The 21,921-nt window shown below is 40.5% G+C and overlaps 1 protein-coding gene across 2 annotated transcripts in view; it reads right to left on the bottom strand.

The window, feature by feature from the left end:
• EPB41L5 (erythrocyte membrane protein band 4.1 like 5) overlaps positions 1 to 21,921 on the bottom strand; it is a 59,865-nt gene that overhangs the window by 6,701 nt on the left and 31,243 nt on the right. Inside the window, exons 15-23 of one of the 2 annotated variants that reach the window (XM_082057209.1) lie at positions 21,229 to 21,271; positions 20,019 to 20,134; positions 9,928 to 10,094; positions 9,045 to 9,142; positions 3,745 to 3,873; positions 3,117 to 3,178; positions 2,361 to 2,471; positions 1,707 to 1,800; positions 700 to 777 (exon numbers count right to left, since the gene is read on the bottom strand). In XM_082057209.1, coding sequence (XP_081913335.1) covers positions 700 to 777; positions 1,707 to 1,800; positions 2,361 to 2,471; positions 3,117 to 3,178; positions 3,745 to 3,873; positions 9,045 to 9,142; positions 9,928 to 10,094; positions 20,019 to 20,134; positions 21,229 to 21,271 — 898 coding nt within the window. The remainder of the gene's footprint in view (positions 1 to 699; positions 778 to 1,706; positions 1,801 to 2,360; positions 2,472 to 3,116; positions 3,179 to 3,744; positions 3,874 to 9,044; positions 9,143 to 9,927; positions 10,095 to 20,018; positions 20,135 to 21,228; positions 21,272 to 21,921) is intronic. The other variant, XM_082057210.1, reaches the window with a different exon arrangement.

The raw sequence follows: 21,921 nt of genomic DNA, 5'->3' as shown, positions 1-21,921 counted from the left end.
TCACACCAGAAGGCAAATGGCCCCACACAGCCCGCAGCTCCCACCCGCTCCCTCACCGACACGCACTGGTTGCAGGTTCAGCACGGTGCTCCCTTCCAAAAGGCAACTGAGCCCATTTTTTTTTCTGCTTTGTGGATGAAGTTAACCAAGGGTGCACTTCTGTGAACAGGTTAAAGGTCCTACTCCTCCCCCCCTTTTTTGATGCATGCAACATAACACCTTTTTTCCTGGCACAGATTACAAGAGATTTTTTTTATCTATATAAAAGGGTTGATTTGTATTAGAAAGTTATTTTCAAGTATTTATTTTATATATATATATATATATACACAAATATATATGTCTGTGTGTGTATATACATATTTACATATAATTTCCGAAGTATTAGATATACCCAAAAGCCTGAGAAGCAGGCTGACACTTGCGGGTATACTAAAATAAGACCACAGGCCCTTGCGGCACAGATACAAGTCAACTCTTCAGGTTCCTTCACTTCCATGACAAAACTGCAGGATCTACAACCCTATGCCAGCCACCCTTCATGGAGGGGGCATCTATGCAGGGATCCAGGTCAATCACCACTTCACTCTACCGCAGCAGATCCAAGCCTGGTGGACAAATACTAAAGCCAGAGGAGAGTTTGTGTAAAAACCACTGTATGTGTGTGAAGGAAGAAGTTTGGTTTTTAAATACATTTACCCGAGGTGTGGCTTCTGTAAAGTCAATTAGATTCTCTGTCAATGATGTTAAGGAAACGTCCTGGTCATCTGGAGTGCTCTATGGAATAAATCAGTTTTGAATTGAATTCCCAGTAGTAACCAGATAGGTCTCCTGAATACTCTAGTGGCTTCCCAAATTACAGAGCAGTATCCTTAATGAACACCACTGTTTATCAGGTCTGTTTTCACAAACCTCCCCATGAGACCTTTTTTAATAGCCTTTTCATTTCACTTATTCTCATTAGCGTACTGGAAACAAAGTCACTGCGACGTGAGCTGTGAAGCTGTCCCACTCCCCTGTGTGAAGATGGGGCACTGCGCCATCCGACAAGGTGGTCGGCAAGGTCTGGGAGCTGAGTATTTGAACTCAGAAGATGAGACTGATAATTATTCAGTGGGATCAACTACATAATGCTGGTTTAGAGGGACAAAAGCTAAAGGGCATGGTGCTTTAGTGATCCAGAATAACCCCTGAGTCTGCTGCAGCAACAGCAGAGTCCAGTGTTAGACTCCTCTTTTATTTTGGAGGGGGCAAAGGAGAGTTGACCCCGAATTACTATGTGCATTTCATGAAGTCCAGTTAAAAATTATCTGATCCTTAAGGTAACCAGAATACAACCAATAAACATTTCACTTTAAACTTTTCCCTCTGGGGTTCTTTTGATAGGAATTGCCTATGTCAGAATTTCACCCCTGTCACCTCTTTCCTTATTGGGATGGTAGGAGATCCCCACTGGTGTGAGGAAAACTATCAATTTTGAAAAATAAGTGTCAGGCAAAGAACCTGGAATGACACCCAGAAACGGCCTCTGGAGAGATCTGCACAGTGTCCCTGCCTGATCCAGAAAGCGCTCTCTGGCATTCAGCAATGACGGGTATTCACTGAGTTACGGGAGGCACGCAGCAAGGTGTGCTCTGCTTGCCTGGAGGCACCAGTAGCTCAGAACGTGACACACAGAAACCTTCCAGGCTGGCAGGTGGCGATACCTTTGAAACAGCAGCTTCCTCAGCTGGAACCAGATTAGCTGGAATCAGCAGGTCCTCATGGTTAGAGGCAGCCTCGTCCTCATTTAATGCATTCCTGAAAGGAGAAAACATTCTCATCAGCACACTGCCTGAAACACAGCGTGCTTCCCTGAAAGCTCAACCCAAAAACTCAACACCAGTTCCACGTGAGGCAGACAGAAGACAAATGTTTGTGTGTTTGTCGAAGTAAATGCCTTCCAACAACCTCTGCAGATTACTGCTCCCTTTCCTAGTTTCAGCTACAGCTATGTAGAGACCTGACTGTATCAATATCTTCTGTCTCAAAGGATATTCAGCCCTTGTTTCTAATTCGCCTGAAGTCTTCCCTGCCATCCTCTTATCTTCCTCTTTAGAGCCAGCGGCAGCAAGACATCAAATATTTCAGCTGTTTCAGAAGATGAGAGAGATTTGCTTGCTGCTTGCTAGGATCCTCACCCTGAGGCCCAGCCTATGCTGATTACCTCCTGCAACAGTAATTAAAGATGCATCGGTAAACCTGCTCAGTTAGATGTAGCCTAACTGCTCAGCAACTGTTCCTCAGCTTTTCAGACGTGCTCATGATAATCTCCACATGGTTCCCTTACCCCAGAAACACGTTTTTCCTGAATCACTTACAGAACAAAGGTATTTGAGGCAGGGATTGCTTTCAGCAGCTCTCTCGGGTCTTGAAATACTGGACTGGTTGCTGGGGAACTACTCTGTGTTTTCCCTAATGTGAGAATGTTCCTGGCACAAAACAACAAAAATAACACAAAATAATAAACAGGTACAACATTCCACAGAAAGCTCTTAGTGAGTCAGTTGTTACAGCGTATTTTGGAGGTTGCTAGATGTACATTTTATTCAATATCCCCATGTGCTCTTTGAGGTCTGATACATGCTCATATTCACGAATGGTCAAGAGATTACATGCCGTAACTTTTCCAATGCCTGAAATCCCACTGGTATTAGCAATCATTTGAAATTCAGTAGTTCTTAGGAAATCAACTGTCAGTGTCAGGTTTTTGTATACAAATTTTTTTCTCCACTAGAGAACAGCTACTGTAAGCAGACCCAACCCCCCTCCCCACAATGAAGTTGTTCGTGGGTCAGAAATAACTACAGTGATAGAAGCTGCTGTTAGAACAATGTCTATCAAAGTATGGGAGAATAAAGAGTATCTGGATTACCTGGTATATAACAAAACTTAGCAACTGTACTGCTTGCTGGTTTTCATTTTAAAGACACTTCACACTCACCAGGTCAAGCTACGCTATAACAAGGTAAAATGCAATGATCACCAAGCCACTGAAAGATCACACTGAACTGTACAGCACTCAGTGCTGTACTTGGGTAACAAGATCACATGTTTCTTCCAAAACCGTTCAGTACCTGGCAGCAGCATCCTGAATATTGGAATTCTTGACACCTGTCAGGCTGTCTTCTCTTATGACCTGAGAGGAAAAAATGAACAAAGATATACATTTCTGACACCTGTTTCCATCTTGTGTCAGTTCTGAGATCCACAGAAGAGCTGAGTGGTTCCCTCCCAGCATGAAAGTGTGTTGTTCATCTACTGCTCAGGGACTCGAAAAATCAATCCTATGTGAAAACTGCAGTGCAGAAATAATTCACAAACATAGCCAAATAAAACACCATTATTTGCTATAAAATTTAGTAGAACATTCTAGAAGCATAGCCTTAGTCACAGAATAATTTCTTGGTTAGAAGGCAACCCCTGGAGGTTATTTGACTCAGTCACCACTCAAATCAGGCCTTGTTAAGGGCCTTGTTCAGTTCCATGTTCAGTATCATCAAGGATGGAGATTCCTCCTAGGACAACCATTCCAGTACTGGATGACTATTATCATGGAGGAAGGCTGAAAGGCTCTTTTATTCTACTCTGGACTTTGGCTCTTGGAGAACCTGTACCTGCAAGGCACCTTCTCCAACAGCAGGCAACTGAAGGGAAATAAAAACATTCAAGAAATGTCACAACCGCTCTCAGCTGAGCATTTACCTTGTGCCCTGCTTCTGCCTGGGCCTTCAGGATATTGCTTTTCATATCTGCTGGAAGCCACGTTGCTGCTGCGACTGGGCTCTCAATTGCATTCTTAAGACATTTATCTGTCAACTTTACCACTTCATCCTAGACATGGAAAAAATCTTCATTAGCAGCAGTTTCCACATGGAGAAGTCTGGGCTGAAGTTTAGTAACATCTCCAAATAACAACAAGGCTCTGAAAGTCAGCAGATTTACAGTGAAATGAAAAGGCTATTTCTCACTTTGTTTTGAAATGCAGTTGTAAAGTCACAACAAAACATAAAGTAAAAAAAAGCACGATGCTTACAAGTGGAGATGCAAAGCGCTGTGCTGAAAATCCAGCATGCAACAAGTGAAATAGACCCTAAATTTGCAGCCTGGTTTACTGATAGATCAATATAGCAACCAGCATATTATACCACTATAGCATAACTATATATCTATATCTATATCTATATCAAGTTGATAATTTACTCTCAAATGCAAAGTTGAGAATATTTTGATCTTAGAATGCACTTATAAATTAGAACAACAGTTTAATGTGCTGTTAGCTACCTCCCCCATCGCTGACTCTATCAGAGCAAACTGGCAACCAGATACGTAAGACTATTAAAAGTATGAAACCTTTCACTACAGTATATTGCATTATGTGAGCTGCATTTCTTAATGATAAAAAATGTTAATTAAGCATTCAATTTAATAATTGCTATTTGACTAGCAACAGAATTTAATTAACTGAGTGAAAACTAAACCTGGTGACCTTTCTTCTCAGGATACAGCTCAGCAGAGGGAGACAGAGCCTCACAGTCCTTGCCATCCGCCACCCAGGCTGCCCCCGCAGACTCTGCCTTCCGCAGCAGGGACAACCCCACTGCACCCTGAGTGCAGGGACTGCGGCACGACCAGAGGAACGATGCCCAGTGCATGGACAGACAGAGGGGGGCAGAAGTTTAAAACAAGCTCTCCTTTAGCTTTTTCTTTATTCACAGAATTTATTAACTGGAAATATTAGTGAAAACTTTCAGGTTATTAGGTCTTCAGGGAGGCAAAACACATTTTCTTGTCTCCCTCTGAATCACCTTTTGAGGCATCTGCATAGGAACTTAGAAGACTACCTAAAGAACCCATTTTAAAATCTTGACCCCAGTCAGCACTGAATACAGAATTTTGCAAAATCTTCAGGGGTCACTGTCAACATAAAAAGGTATGAGGAACAACCACCAGTGTTACTAATGACTACTGCTACCAGATACGAAGAGATGCAAATTCACATAATTCATGAAGACTAACAAAACAATAAAGTATTAAACATTTAAGTGGTTGTATTTTCAAGAAGCTCCTGGAATTGCCAAAAGTCTGGAGTTAAAACTGAAATAATAATAATAATCATCATCATCACAGTACCCAACTGTGACAATCTCTAAATCCTCACGCCGGACCTCACTGAACAGGATGCTGTACATTAACAGCCCCTGCATAGAATTTCTAATGCATTATTCCAGTACTAGTAATACAGTAAATTCGGTTATTTTAACTGAGCACGTGAGTACACTGGTGCTTTAAGCACCATTTTGTGGCTTAACTTCCCTCTCATCTTCCTTCACTCGAACAACCAGTTAGATTAGGTCACTCTAGTCTATTAGCAATTATATTCCAAACTTTTCAAAAGATTAGTACTATTAAGAAATATTTTAATGCAAGCAAGTGTAAGTTCTACACCACCAAGGAAATATTTCCATCAATATTAAAGACAATTTTTCTCAATACTTTCTATTTTGTGCTTGAAAAAAACAGTGGTGTTTTACTTTTTATTTTATGGAAAAAGCACAGAGCTAGAGGGGAAAGCATCTGAGACCTGATAACGCCTCAAGATGTCTAACTTATACGACACTTCAGCTGTTCACATAAAACAGTAAAGCTGCTGGGATTTGCCAGTATTCTAGCTCATTATGAATGTTTATTGTTTCCATGTACTAGACAAACTGTATTTGTACTTTACTCTTCAATGAAAACATGGAGCTAGGCAGCGATGCAGGATGGGAAGGAAAGATGAACAGCAGCAGCAGGGCGTGCGATCCCCAAGCTCTGTGCTTTTCAGCAGCGTTCCTGGCGCCACTGGAAATCACTTTGTGCAGGGAGATGGAGTCTAACACAGGCACATTTTGGAGCAACTTCTATTTGTTCACAGATCACAACGAATTCAGAAAAAGAAAACCCTCACATCCTTGCATTTCTGACTCTGGAGCAGACTTTGAACATGGCAAAGGGTGAACTTTTTATCGTTCATTTCACTTCAGAAGCTGATGAAAGCCAAGCGCCGGTGTATTTAAGAGCTATTTGTTCTCTTTTGTCAGATCTGGTCACTGCACTAGTGAAAGCTGGGAAAGGACAAAGTCGCATTCTTCCATCCCAGCAGATTTTGGCAGGGAGCAGTGGTGAAGAATGAAGCCATTCATTCCCCCTTCCCAGTTCTCATTCTGTAAAGATTTCTCCTTTTCTCTAAAAGAACAGAGATGGCAAGATAAATATTTCCCTAGCAAAGAAATCAATCAAGACTGATTGATTGGAAGTACAGAATTATGTAATGATGATGGTGGCTGGCAATCTCTGACCCTGACAGAAAACAGTTGAAAATATTTAATTAACAAAGCTGAAGTGAGCAGTCCATTGGCATTTGACAGCGTCACTTACAAAGCTCAGGATGCAGATCTGCCTTCATAAGCAGCAAACTAATGCTTTTCCCCCATGCATTTTACCAAACCTTTTGTGTGCTGTAACTGCTTCTACATAGGTAGGTATCTCATGCACTGATAAAACTTCAGGGAGATGAGACATGCTGAAATTTGCTATCACACAGTTTCAGAGAGGTCACTGGAACTCTGTGTTCATCTCAAGTATTGTAAAGGCAAGCTCCAGGATTCAAGCTCACTGCAAGGTTTTAGTGTATACATTGCAGTTCCATTTGGTTCAGTCAGAAGCAGATGCCATAAATGCCTCCTTCACAAGTAGATTAAAAGCAGAACTAAGTGCAGGAGGAGAGCCAATAGGTACTTTTTATAACAAAGTGCTTCAAAAGCAGGAAATAAAGTGTTTTTTTCTTAGGTCACTCTTTTCAGGACTCATTTCCAAACCATTAATCTTCATCTCTTACCACAACTGGGGGTACTCATTTCATGCTACTGTAATCTACGTGTCTTTGCAATTTGAGGCATACAGAATTCAAAATATACAGTCTCTAATCTTTGTTCAGCTTTTTAAACAAACACTCTCAAGTAATTTCTTGGTAAGCCACATCATAGACTGAAAAGCTTTATTCAATCTTTTCTATCTGAGGAAAACCACTGACGATCTACTCTTACATTTTTGCAATACAGTTCGCACATCTTTCTTGAAAGCTGAAGTCTGTTTTACTCAAAGAATCACATTGACACACTGTTGATCCACACATCATGTATTTCTCAGTTATGTAGATGTTCTTTCTCTCTAATCAAGTTACTATCACCCCAGTACCTGTAACCTCTAATATCCAAAGTTACTCAGCACCTCACAAGACAGCAGCTGGATAGCTGACTGTACTGCATTGGCAGATGTTTGTTAGATTAGCTCATTACAGAAATCTTATCTTGCTTACTATGCAACAGCCACAACTCAAAAACCACTAAGACACTTTCGCTCCGTTCTCTCCATTGAACCAATTAAATGTTTTGGGTTTTTTCCCCTCTCTTCTGAACTAAAGCAGAGCTCAACAGGCAAAAATATTCTGAAATAAGCTGTGTTCATTTGCTTTAGTTTATACAGAGGCAGCGTTTCAGCACAGCAGGACCTACAGGCTACTGACTAATCTTCTTAAAGACTCGGTAATCTTGGTAATGCACTCACCAAGCAAAGAGGTACTGCACAAGGCATCCCTGACAACAGACCTTAAAGGGGACAGGAGCAGAACAGCATGCAGCACCCAGGGTACCCAAGCAGCAGCCCTCCCTCACACAGAGCAGGGGAACACACGCTCAGCAATGGGCTTAGCCCAAACACATACTGCTAAACATCTCTCTTGGCACCTGGATCATTTTACTATTGAGGGAGAAAGAAAAATCACAGCTGCTTCACTGGAATTCGGATAAATCCTCAGGCCTCTCTGCAAAGGATGGTTGTACAGAGAGAACACTGCCAGGTGTTTCTCTGCTTCTTCAAAATGCAATCAAGCACCCAAATCCTTAACACAAAGGAAGCAGAGTAAGTTGTCTTTTTGTCTTTTTTTCCTTTATAAACATATGATTTATTTACAGGCAAACTTGGAGGGAAACCTAAATTCCAATTTTTTTTGAAGCTCATTAAAAAAAGGATATCCTGCATGGGTGCAGTTGTCTGATAACCAGTGAATCTCTGAAAGTTCATTACTGTTGTATGGGAAGATCCTGTCCTTTCCACCCCTGCTAGCAACACTACTTATTTCACTACAGCTCTGGCATTTATTTGACCCCCTCCATGAGCTTATTCAACAACTTTAAAAAAAAGTTCAAAACAAAAAGTAATTTTTTTTGTTTGTTTGTCATTTTGTAGACTACAATGGTTCACCGAAACATGCAATGATTCCTGGAGGTGACAGGAGAGAGGGAAGCGAGGGAAGGAAGAGCAAAGAGGAGTGAGAGGCAAGAGAGCCCTGGCCCTGCTCAGGGCACTGAAGCTTACTCTCTGGCTCAGCTGCCCATGGAAATGCAGCCTGACTTGCTCAAAAGGGTTTCTGAGAGCACTAAATCAAATCACATCACACCTCTTTGTGTAAACACACGCAGCACTAACACCTGCTTTAGAGAGTCGGTAAAAACTGGTGACTTAACGGTGGTGACTTAACGGGAGGGATGGATCACAAGCAAACTTTTCTCAAAACAAAACGTCAAAACAACATTCTGTGAGGGCTACTGAAGGCAACTCAACCCCTCAAAAAAGAGGGAGAACTATAAAACACTGTAACCTACAGATAAAGACCACAGAGGCACATTTCAAGCCTTTATGCCTTTTGCTCCCATTGACCCCAGAAAATGTCACCAGGCTGCAGTCTGCATATACGCACATGGACCTCTGCCCCTCAACCTTACCTCGCTGCCCCATCACACACAAGTTTCTACATTACAAAGCATTTTTATTTTCTTTACTGTCCCCTTTACTCCCTCATATTCTTAAAAAATCCTGCAAACAGACCAAGGCAAGCAGAAGACTCTTCAGACTGATCTGAACAGCACTCAGTGGCTCTGTCAGGAGGGATGAAGCCCAAGTACCTGCACGTTTATGTTTATGTTGGGACGCTCAGCTGGCACCGGGCTGTTGCGCTCTGTCTCCAGCTGCTGTCTCAGCTTTAGGAATGTGTCTTCGAATGCTGAAAAAGACAGAAAATATATCATCTTGCTAATGTCACGGTGGAATTATTTGACTTGTAACTTGCATTCTTCCTGAACGTGAATTATATGGTTTTAAAGTTGTGGGAAAAGGCACTGGGATGGGGGGAAGCCTCTTGCTCAGCTGTATGTACTGAGTCACAACACTCTGCACTCCTGCAAGTTCATTTACCAGCCACCCTCACAGCGAGAGAAGCAGGAAGAGGTAATCGCTCAGATGGTTGCACTTCACTCTTTCTGGCTGAAGTCAGATCCCATAAAAACCTGTGACTTTTCCCTTGTACCTTTGTCCTTGGTAATAAACTGCCTCCAGCTGAAATGGGGAGAGCTGACTTACATTGTTATCTCAAACTGCATGACTCAAACTCATGACGACATCTTATAGAGTTCTTGAAAAAACGGTGGCAAATTACGGTAATACAGTAAAATAAAAAAAAAAGGCAGCTCTTGGAAGCAGTTAAGGACAGTTCAGTAGATACACTGACAGCAATATTAGAAATTTCACAGATGGAAGACTGATTGTGAAACAGACTCTCCTTGAAAACGATTTGTTAACATTTTGGTGGAAACCTTACACTGAATTCCTAAATGCACTAATTCATAATACTGCAGTGGTACGGGTAAAACTACCATTCTGCATGTAATCTAAGGGAGCTCTCTAAAATACATCTGGGTTTTTGTAAGGAAACAACCTCATAACAATGTATTCAGTCAACTTTGACCTCACATGTCATGATTATAGGGAAAAGTCTGTAAGTTTGCTTACGATCAGAGTCTGCTTTTTCAGCAGCAGCTTCCTTTGTGCCAGGATGAGGGCAACTAACAGCCTCTTCCGAATCTCCTGTTGCCAAGCCAACGACTGGACGGCCTGCGGCATCATCAACACAAGTTTCTGGCAGCTCTGTGCTGTCTAGCAGATCAACAAGGGGTACACTGCCGGGGCAGAAAGATGGGCAGAGATACGCAGAAGCATGTTACCATTCTTTCTGTAACACAAAAAAAGCTTTAACACATGCAATGTCCTTTTTCAAGCTATCTTCTGGTGATCAGACACATTCTGTAAAAACTGCTCCAGGTAACTAATACACATTGGCTTTTTGTGAGTTTAAAATTAAAAAAAAATATTTCATGTCTGTAGAAGAACTGATTACATCACAGAGCAGGTCCACATTGTATGCTGCTTTATCACATAGCATTGGAAAAAGTGAAGGGAGAAGGAGGGAAGATTTTACTCATTAAATTTGCTTTTTGGAATGAACATCTGAAATTTTTCTAACAAACTTAAGGTACATGTTATGATTTTTACAGGTGGGAAAGAAGAGTAGAAAGAGGGAAGTTGATACTGTTCACAAAAGGCTATTTGTACAGCACTTCATCCAACACTTGTGAGCAGGAGGGTGCACCACACTGACACTATGTTATGGTTACGCATACCTATCACTACTTTCAGTTTTATTAACTTGGGCAGAGATATGAATGAAACCTTAGCAGTCACATTTTAAGTGAACCACAGCATATATTCTGTACGCTGCTAGGATCGCTTGTTTCACCTCCTTTGCTTTCTAATGTTTCCATTAAACATCTCCTCTTTATTGTGTCCTACTGTTTGTATTTACAATGAAAATAGAAAAAAAAAAATCACAAAACCAGGAGTTATATTATGGTGCTTATATTGTGCAAACAGTCAGGAATCTCACCCGTCTCTTCAAAGTTCAGGAGCAACTAAAGCTATCCCAGCAGCAAACGAACAAACGGGGAAAGAACTGCTGCTGCAGAGCACGACAGTGAACCAGACACCCTGTGCACAAAACTGCACTTTGATTGTCACCCGTTTCAACCAACAATCACACATCGTTTGGTTGCAATATTTGTTTAAGAAGAAGAAACTATCACTTTTGAATGTCCTCTCCCAAAAGCAAGAATGATACCGAGCAAGTATTCATCACGACAGAATTCACCCTTTCACACACACAGACAATTCCTACTTGACAGTTCAGACTAGCTTCTCCCTTATCACTGCCGGGTTCGTGCCCCTTAACTCCCCCCAAGCCCCTGGAATTTGGAAGGAGCCCCGTGTTGCCACTACAGGCTCCAGGAAAAAAATCCTCCTTCTCACTCAAGCACCCAAAAGAATCCTTCCAATGTTAAATATATACCTCTGAAACAGATTACAGGATATCATCGTTTTAGTGCTAATAATGTACAAATCATCTTAAGACAATTAATTGTTGTGAGGCAAACTGAGGTCACTTGCTTGATTCTCTTAAGCACTGGAATAAGAAGGTGCTAGCAAAGGAAATAACAGGAAATTTTTCAATCTATTGCACAGCCTCTGTGTGGACCACTAATTGGAAACGGCAAGCAGCAGACTGCTCTGCAAAGGGGGTCTGATGGATACAGAGAACTTCAATTATTAGAAATAATAGGCAGGAATAGGTGCTCTTCCAGTTAAGAGCAACAAAGAAAGAGAGACTGAATCCCGTACCTTATCATCAGAGGATGCTTATGCACATGAGCGAAAATGCTTTACAATTTTCACATGAAACTTCACTTCTCTTCTATTTTCTGACAGTTTTCTGTAAATAGCCTCCCAAATGTTTAACATAACAACCAGCACAGGAAGTTCAGACTTTGCCTGCAGTACAGAGATGCTGATGGAACCAGGTATAAGCTGCTATGAACTCCACATAAGGCAGGTGATCTAAAGCACTTGTAACACTTCTTTGCACAGTAATCTTCTAATGCTTTTCTTAGCATTGCAGCACAGCGAAGAGAAAATAGGTGAAAAATGAAATTTATCTTCATCAGAAAATTGCTAGGGTAATTACACTAGCTCTCCCCCCGCCATGACAACTGCAGCAACATTTACTAGACAGACACAAGAGCTGATTCAAAAGGGCAGTTAAGGGCAGTCTTGAAATCTGGTGGCATATTCAAATGGCACACTCAATGTCTAGTGTTGCTCCAAAAGCAGTGTAGTACTTACATTAAGGTGAGGAAAGTTTATAGAAAATCTTATTGCCATCTGTGCCATGGGATGGAGGACTGGCTGAGGCAGCAAGTTCAACGGGAGGGAGCCCCTGCAGCTTCAGCCCTGCATCACAGCAGGGCCTCAGGGAGACTAAAGGAATTTTAGGCAAACTCTAGAGAAGCCTCCTAAGCCAAGATTCACATAGGAATTGACCCCATTTTGCCTTTAGACCCACTGAAACACCTACTCAGCCTCCCTGAGATAGGCAGTCACAACAAGAAAGTCATACTGGAGAGGGAGACTGGACTTTGCAGGCACAAAAGACGAGTTCCTCAAAGAACATAAAATTGTTTGAGGCCACCCAGATTCTTCACCCTCTTCAAAGCATCAGTGGGAAGTCTCCCACGTGAGCTTCATAAACAGCCAGACTATGGAAAGTAGAAAGAACAAGATATTATTTTCACCACTGCACAGAATTTCTGACTTCTCTTATAAAACACTGATGAAGTTGTCACACCAATCACAAAAGAAATAATCAAAGGCTTCCCAGGAAAAGGAGGGCTTCTAGGACAGTCCGTGTGCGGTGCTCAAGAATGAAACAGGCATTAGCTTTCCACATTTCTGTATTTAGTCACATACAGAGGGATACTTGAACTTTTCGTAATAGAAAGTACGAGGCTTTATGTCTTCAGAATCAACTTCTATGAGCACATTTTAAGAAATATTCTGATGGAAAAGCTGATGAATGATACCAGGAGTTCAAGCCATACAAATAATTAAGAATAAAGGAATAATCAAGGGTTTTTACTGCATGGAAAGATTTGTCATCCCACTAATAAATCACACAAATGTTGTTACATGCTCAGGGAACTCCCACAGTTAAGGGAGTTAGCTACTGTATTATTTCTTCTTTTTGCCTGACAAATATATTGATATTAGTAGGTACCATACAGCATACAATGCATAACATGACCAACAAAGCTGTCAGTTACAAAGGGTATTTGTTTTTTTTTTAAATTTCCTAGTTGAAAAGCAAAACAAGACTTCATTCTAGTTTGTGGAACACAATCTGCAAAATATAGTAACTATCCAAGCCTGCTGCAACTGGGATAATTCTTTTGCAAGTAATCTAATTTTAAACAGCATGGAGCACCACAAAACTCATTTATTTTTTTCAAACTGGCAGTGACACAGAACAGTTTCTCACACTGACTCCACAAAGAAGTAAAATAGTATTAAATTCTTTGTTGATTTCCTTCATTTTGGGGCATTCAGTGCTGTATCTCAAGGTAAGAAGCATAATAAATTTAAGCCTGTCAGCTTTTCAGATTTTTTTCCTAAACCAAAAAGGCAAAATATTCAGAAACAAACAAACAACGTCCTTCTCCTTTTAAAGTGAGGACTTCTGCTGTCCCCCATTTGTTCAAAGGTAATTCCAAATACGGACATGGCCTAATATAGGCAAGTCAACAACTACAGGAAAAGAAAGAAAACACCCTTAGGAAAAGGTTCTGGCTGCAGAACCTGTGTGGATATTAAGCAAAGATATATCACCACCACACTGTTTGGAAACACGTCCATGTGCTTCCTCAGCACCATTCCTAGAGCATTCCTCAGCACCATGCCCTGTCCCTGTAAAAGTGCAGCTGGGTGTTGTTGGTACAAGTGTGGTAGAATTTCTCCATCTGCTATTGAGAGCTGTTGCTTGCCCTAGTGGAATTCAGGATAATAATTCTCAGCAAAGGGCCATAAAGACAATAAAGGGTCTGGAGCATCTGACATAGGAGGGGAGGCTGGGAGAGCTGGGACTGCTCAGCCTGGAGAAGACAAAGCTCAGGAGGATCTCACCAATATGCATAAAAACCTGCTGGGGGGAGTAAAGGCAACATCCAGACTCTTCTCAAGGGAGCCCAGAGGCAGGACAAGCAGCAATGGGCACAAACTGAAATACAGGAGATTCCACTTAAACACAAGAAATAAACCCACCTTTTTGGCTGTGAGGATGGTCAAACACCAGAACAGGTTGCTCAGAGAGGGTGTGAAGTCTCCACCCTTGGAGATACTCAAAATCTGGCTGGCATGGTCCTGAGCAACCTGCTCTACTTAATCTTGCCTTGAGCATGGGGATGGACTCAGTGATCTCCAGACATGTCTTCCAAACTCAATTATTCATTAATTCTATGACAGCTACACAAAACTTCTGATGCCCAAGGAGCAGCCACTACCTACATGAGCACATCTGAAGTTAAAACTCTGCAATAAAAGACTGACTTGTTATTGCAACAATGTTCTTGCATTTTAAATACAAGACTATTCCAAATTCCTCCACTCAAATTAGTGGCTTCCTCTCCCTCACCTACACAGAAATTATATGAAATTTTGAAGTTAAAACACCTGTTTTTCATTTGCATATTTCTACACAACTTTACAAATAATAAAGAAACAAAGAAGTTTTCTTTGCTCCAGAGGTTTAACGTCCACCTTGTACATTCTAAAAATAAAACCAGGACAACAGATTGCTCTAATCACAGCTGTAGATCCCACAGATCTTCAATATGTAGCTTTCAAATCTTTCCTTTCTTTTACAGAGACTTGTAAAATAGAGGCTCATATCACATCAGCAATCTCTTTCCCCCTGTCAGATGCAAAGGTGAGAACAAAACAACTCAGGCAGTACCAAGTTATGTCCCGACTGAAACTGACTTTCTTGGTTCTTCAGGGCTGGATATCTGAAAACAATGCTTTTGAATTTCTGGGCTCTGTGGCAATTTGAAAATTATTCAAACAATTTGAAAATCATTCAAACACTTCATCTTAAAAGCCAAATACAAGTTAATTTTATCCCTCCTCCCCCCACCTTTTTTTTTAATAGGAAACAAATATTGCAACTTAAAAGCAGCTAACTTCAGAAAACACGTGTAAACACAGTGCGTTCCAGGGTAAAGGTAGTTCTTCATGTTGTTAAAGGCCCCCAAGAACACCAGTGAGCCATGAAGCTGGAGTCTTAACCTCTGACTTAACAATTAACCTCATGAATCATACGGTAGGTCTGGTGTTTGCGATGAAACATTTCTGTTTCATTTCAATTGGAGCACAGCAGCAAAAAAGAAGGAAAATTATCTAGAAAGTGAAAAAAAAAATTACCCTTTGCCTTTTCAGGAATTCTGATAATTTTATTCTTAAAAAATTAGAATAATTCTATTCCATTTCCAAACAATATTTTTCAGAAGATGACTTGTTAAAAAAAAAAAAAAGATAGTTTTCAAATCAACCATCTATTTTAGATATTTTTAAATAATCATGGTTCAAAAAGGGGGGAAGTTACATCTTCTGTCTCCCTAAGATTTTTGAAAGCACATTATAACTCACTGGTTGCATGTGCAGCTTTATTACAAATTGGACTTCATGCATGGCTCTCTCAAAGTCAAACCCAGATTAAAAACCAACCAAACAAAAAAACCCCACAAACTTTCAGTCATTAAGAAAAACCTTAAAACAATTAAAAAGATATATATATATATAGATACTCTTTTTAATGTAAGAGTGACAGATGGCTTCTGGCCTATATGTTATTTTTTCTTTAAAGACTAAATACCAACAGTATGATATGCAGAGCCTTCGTAATAAAAGCTTTTTTCCCCTTCTATAGTCAGCTTTGGGTCCATTGTTCTTATCTCAGGGACAGCTCAAAACGTAATTTTCCAGCCTGTGCTAGAAAGCAGCCTGGAGCTCCAGACCAGCCCAGGTCTCAGAGACTGGTCATGGTGGTTTGCACAGCGTAGGTACCAGCACCGCTATGCATTCCCACGTTCTTCACATTGCGCTCATGGACAAACGTGGCGTTCTGTCCGTCCGCAGCGCGGGTCCTCGGCGGGGCCCACGCATCCCACAGGTTTCCACCTCGGTGACAGCGGTCCGCAGCGTCAAAGGGCCTGGATCATCGGGGAGCGGGAGGGGGCACAATTAGTACACAGGTGTGGATGAGGAAGAGGGTGGAAAAGTAGAGCAAAGGTAAATATGAGAAGGTTGGTGCAAAAAGGCAAGGGAAAAGGGCATTGCTGGAAGGTACATGCTGAAGGATAGAGGCATGCAAGTATCCGTGCACATGGCAACACTGTCAAATAAACCCCTTTTCTGCTCAGTATAACGCACATTTTTGCAGAAGACTGAAATGACAGGTTAAGCCGTCCCATGTATGCATTGCTTATGTTTGCAAAACGAAAAGCACTTCATATTTCAAAGCGCTTCACAAAACTGAGCAGGAACCAAATGTGTTTTACAGATAGGAGACAGTAACGTGACAGAGGCACGGAGCTCCCAAGGACACCGCGCATTTTATTTGCAGGAAGCTGAAGGGGTTTAAGTGGCAGCTCTGAATGCACACCTGAAACAAGAATCTATAAGCAACACTGGTTTTCAAAGTCACTGGAAAATGCAGATTGTAATGCAAGATATAAAATGGGAGAAGGAAACAGAAGCTCAGAAAAATGAGCATCACTTAGCAGGAGCAAACAAAGTACACACAAATAATTCGCAATTTAGTTGACTAAGGGGCTAAATACTACTGAAGGTGATTGTAGTTACACTTGATTAACATAAACTTAGTTGAAAAAAGAACCATTTTAAAACATGTCACAACACAAACTAAGACCCTGCTTTATAATTTTGCATATGAAGGCATAATGGTTCGTCAATTTTAAATTTTGAATTCTTAATATCAAAACCACAGAAATGCTGAGCACCAAGAGGAGCAGGGGAGAACACTCACCACTTTAAACAGTGTTTTGAAAAATATTTTTATGCAGGAGTCCTTAAGCTAGATAACTGCAAGGCTTTAGGCACAAGCATTTTCAAAGCAGCAGGGGTAAGTAAGTAATTAAAACAGTTGAATTTTAAAAGACTTCTAAAAATGGACAATGGTCTGTTAACTGCTGTCTGTGTTGTACTAGGATCCTTCACTGAGGTGTTTTAGGAGAGGCTGATGCAAGGTCCAGTCAGGTATCAAAAAAGTGCTCGGAAAAAAAGCACTCTCTCATAAAAGTACTCAAGCAAGGAAATTCCTATAACAAACGGATTCCACCTTCTCACGTTCCAGAAAGGCCGGTTTCAGAGCAGCCAAGCAGCCAGCGCATGCGCGGGAAGGTGACAGGAATTAAGGCAGGGAAGCAGAAAAGCATGCAGGAGTCATGACAGCGGCAAATGATTAACACTCGGAGATAGTCCTCCTTTAGAAGAGAGAGGAGATTTATAGAAAGGTCACCCCTGGGTAAATTTGGAGCTTTGGGGTTTTTTCGTGAAACATGCTGAGGAAGTGACCCACAAATACTGAAGTAACCAGTCCTCAACAGTTGGTTACGTTATTTTCCCATTTCTCTAATTTAAATGGTTAAGTGAAAGCTACATTCACCGGCAAGAAAAAAAATGCCCCACTTATTCCACAAAGGAAAAAAATTATTAAACCTTTGTTTCTTGTTCTGTTTTAGCATAGAACCAGCTTCTTGAGGAAAGACTACATTTAGAAAGGCACGGATTGTGTTTTAGGCTTCCCAGCCTTGCAGCTGACACTCCAGACTGTTTTCAGACCATGCACACCAGCACAATTTTCCTGTACTGACAATTTTACAGGAATAGAGCAAAGAAAAAAAAAATAAAAATACTAAAATCCCTCCTATCTGGCAAAGCACTTTGTAGAATCTGGCACAATTGCTGTTGGCAGCTGCAGCATTAACATTTTAAATTAAAGGAAACATCGATGTTAGGAAGGGATCTAAGCTGCGAGGCAGCCAATACAGGCATCTGCCAAGCAGAGTACAAAAACTCATGAGGTCAGGACCTTACTTCTAAACCCCTCCAATCTAACCATCTACAAAATCCCCAGTGCAAAAGATTTTGGTGTTCTCAACAATCCTTGGCAATCTCTCTTTAAAAGAAGACTATTTTTCTGACAGAAAGTAAAGATAATTCATGCAGAAACAGGCCAATTAAAGACAGTAGCAGCTGGACAGAGATCTTGTTAGCAGCATTGAGACACCACGACCTGAAGGCGCAACAGCCAAATCACAGCCCCCACAATAAATACATATGTTCTGGCAATTATATTAACCTAACCCCACTGCCCACCTAGGAAATCAAAATGTAGCTCAGTCACTGACTCTGCTCCAAACTGTTGTCTTCTTCCTACAGCTGGATTTGCCCTTTATAACAGGCAGTATTACAATACTTCCAGTGACCACATTAAAATCTCTTGGACAGGATATAAGTGCCTTCAATAATAATGATACATCTCTAAGAAACGTAACACAAACTGTATCAATTGCCAAGAAGCTTATTTTCTTTATGGCATATTGTTTTGGGTTACATGGAGGTATTTTTTATATCCACTCACACTCTTCTATAGAAAGGCTCCATACTGTGGCAGCTGGGATATAAGCTTAGATTCCTTGACAGTGTTAAAACAGACAGGCTGAAGGTCTTAATACTAAAACAGGTGTACCAAGACCAAAACTGAAAGACTGGCTACAGAGTCTTCTCTGCTTCTGAACAAAAGCAGTGGAATTTCAATATGCAGCAGAAACATTGCAAATACCAGCAAGAACGCTAGCACGAATCAGATACCCAAGAAGAGCTGTTTGGAGCAAGAATCAAACACTTCCACCAAAGGAAATACCGGTTTCTAGCACGCACCTTGCAATGAGACCAAAATAATAAAAATAAAACCACATTGAGAATGCTGAGGAATAAAGAAACCACCACCTTTCACCCACCACCACGGGAAGGAATCGAGCGATCAACAGGATCTCACCATAGACAAGCACAGATTTCAGATACTAGACAAATCAAGGGCAAAAGAAAGAAAAACAGCATTGATCACGTGTTCTGATTGAAACTTCAACAAAATGCAACGCATAAAGCAGAATTACCATCCCCATTATAATCCAAAATCCATAGTATTAAAAGTCTTTAATCAATAAGATTTACGAAATTAAAGTGCATTTGTCATTACAATGTTAGAAACAGTTACCATCTACTTTTAAGAGATACTGAAGTAAAGCAGGTTCATAAGCCCAACAATGGGAAAAGGACCTTCTCTCTTGAGGGCTGAAACTGCTTTGGATAAGAGCTTTTGTGTCATGCGGTTCCATCACTTCTGCTCCTGGAGAGCCTCAGAGAAACCAGAATTACCTTTCTAGGATAAGCCACGCTGCCTCTGAATGCACAAGAAGCTGAAAAAATTAAGACGACGTGTGCACAAGTACTGCATTGATATATGTCAGTATTGGTTTTGAAATAGCTTTGCAATATAGAATTCAGAAAAGATAAATGATACATACATTTATCTTCAAACAAATAATCCTTGCTTTGAAATACATCCAATCCATAAACCAAGTACTCTGATTACATGAAACCAAAGCTCTTATCTTCAGCTTCTGTTATTTTCCTCAAGCTCCCTTTCTACCCAAGATAATAAAAAAAAAATCACTTTGCCCATTTCAGAAGGTTCAAAAGATGATTCACAAGGATACTGGCTTACAAGGTTCTGCATTTTGTTAAGGATCAAGGTAAGTCCTTGGGCCCCATGATACGAAGCAAAGGGTTACAAGGAGTATTATGGCAAATGAGAAGGACTTGGCTCTCTCCAAGACTTGCAAATGCTGCTCCTGATTTAATAATTTCTTCAGCTCCTTTGGTTGGTAGTGACTAAGGCTGCTGTCCTTACCTCCTCATACTACATTAACAGCAACAAATCAGCTGCATCATCACTAACTTGACTGTCAATTTACTCTAAAGATAAAAAGACAGGAGCCTATTTAAGTGAAGATAAAGAAACAGCCACCTGAATCATGCATAAGCAAGCAAAATTCATTTGCCAGCAAAGTAGAACATACCACTTCTTGTCTTGCTGGCTGGTTCCTGGGCTCCTTGGGAGGTTTTCTATTTCTACTAAGACCGGGGCAGTAGGAACCGCTGTTAGAACAGGTAGGTTTGGCTTTGCATTCCAGACCTTTGGAGACAGAATATAAACCAAGTTACTATACACACATTCATGAAGCAATGACACATTACACATAGCAAAACATATCACCACTTCTCCTTAAGCACAAAGCTAAAGCAGGGCTGTTGTCTTCCATTACTTCCACAGCACTGGTTACCTGTGCCCAGTCTTTTCTAGTACTGGGATCATAATGAACACAAGGCTGCCCAAAAATTTCAGTAAAAAGCTATGGCCTGCTGTGTCCTTTTTAAATTCACACAATAATGCTTTCCTTCTGTAGGTAACTTTGCAGTAACGAGTGGCACCTTGGGTTGCAACTCTTTGGACTGCCATTTGAAACATAACTGCTCCCCCAAAAAACCTCGTTTTGCACAGAAGGCAAAAGGCTGATCAGAGCAGCAATCTATCCATCTATCAGCAGAGACTGAGTATTTTAATGTTAAAACAAACCATAATCCTGTTTCCACCAATTTGTGACCCCTTCTGTTGCACTCAGCATCTGAAATGCTCCGGAAAGTGCGACAGGGTCTTTCCAAACTCCAAATCCTGGTTTTTTATACTCAGGAGAGTTACTTCACACTAAGGTCCCTTTTCAGTGACACAGGGTATTCTGGGTACAAGTACTGAGGGGACAGGTCTCTGATTTCCTTCCTGAACTCAGAAAGCACTGATTTTTTATTTTTTTTTTTTTGCTAACAACGTATTCTTTAATTTGCAGATGCATTCCCATCTTTCAGAGAAAATAATATTGTAATCAGGAATCAACATAGTTGCTGATGAGTTTCACCCTTTTTTTCTTTAATGTTACTTAGCATATAGAATTAATTCACTTTGGATGATAAAAACTCTCACACAAAGGTACTTCTGTGTACCTATGAAAATCTGTACAGTACAGTTTATATAGCACTGAGGCATGAGGTATCTTCCTTACTCAGTTAAATTAACCAATTATCTTGCTTGTGAATTAGTAACCATTTTTGGCATGCTATTCAGTAGTTAACTGTTTGCAACTTTCAATAACTGGATTTTAATAATGAATAATGAAATCTTCTAATCTGTTGAAATACACAAAAACTGCCTTTAGAAAGAATGAGAGTCCTCACCTGTGAGCCATTAGTTTGGTTGACAACAGCATTGTTCGCAGTACTAAAAGACAAAAAGAATTTAAATCAGAATCAGATCAGCAAAGTACTTTTGCAAGCTGGCAGAACCACAAGGATTTTCAGAAAGAAATACAAAGTCTAACAAAATCTTTCCGAAGTACTTAATTGTTCTTAAAAGAAAATTTAAAAACTTATGTTTAGGTCAGCTGCCTCGTTCTAGGTAACTAAGAGTATCACTTTTTGTTATTATTTGTTCAAGCTGCAATTTATCTGTAATTCACCTGATTTTTCCTAAAACAGTTCAGTTTAGAAAGTCCTCCTGATTCAGCAGTAAGGCGGGGCATTTTTAAAGCAAAAATTACATAGTTTTAGTTATACACCCAGCAAAATGTGACATTGTAGAAACCTCACCTACATGCTATAGATATTATGTTTGTTCCATAACTAGGACTATTCTGATTTGAAGTTTCACATTACAAAAGTTCATCAGAAAACTTCACGAGTTTCTTCTGCATGCACCCCCTAATGGACTGCATTACTGCTTCAGAGTTTTAAAAGCAGCCATTCAAAATTACACGCACAGCATCTTAGCACAGGATTAATAATAATTTTATATTATTAAATATTTAATATAGTTAATAAATTAAATAAGCCTCATATCCCTGTTCCTGATGATTTCTGAATCTGCAAGAG

The sequence above is a fragment of the Streptopelia decaocto genome (genome assembly GCF_964273445.1).
Source record: "Streptopelia decaocto genome assembly, chromosome: 6".
Lineage (NCBI taxonomy): Eukaryota > Metazoa > Chordata > Aves > Columbiformes > Columbidae > Streptopelia > Streptopelia decaocto.
This window is presented reverse-complemented; position numbering and strand designations above follow the sequence as displayed.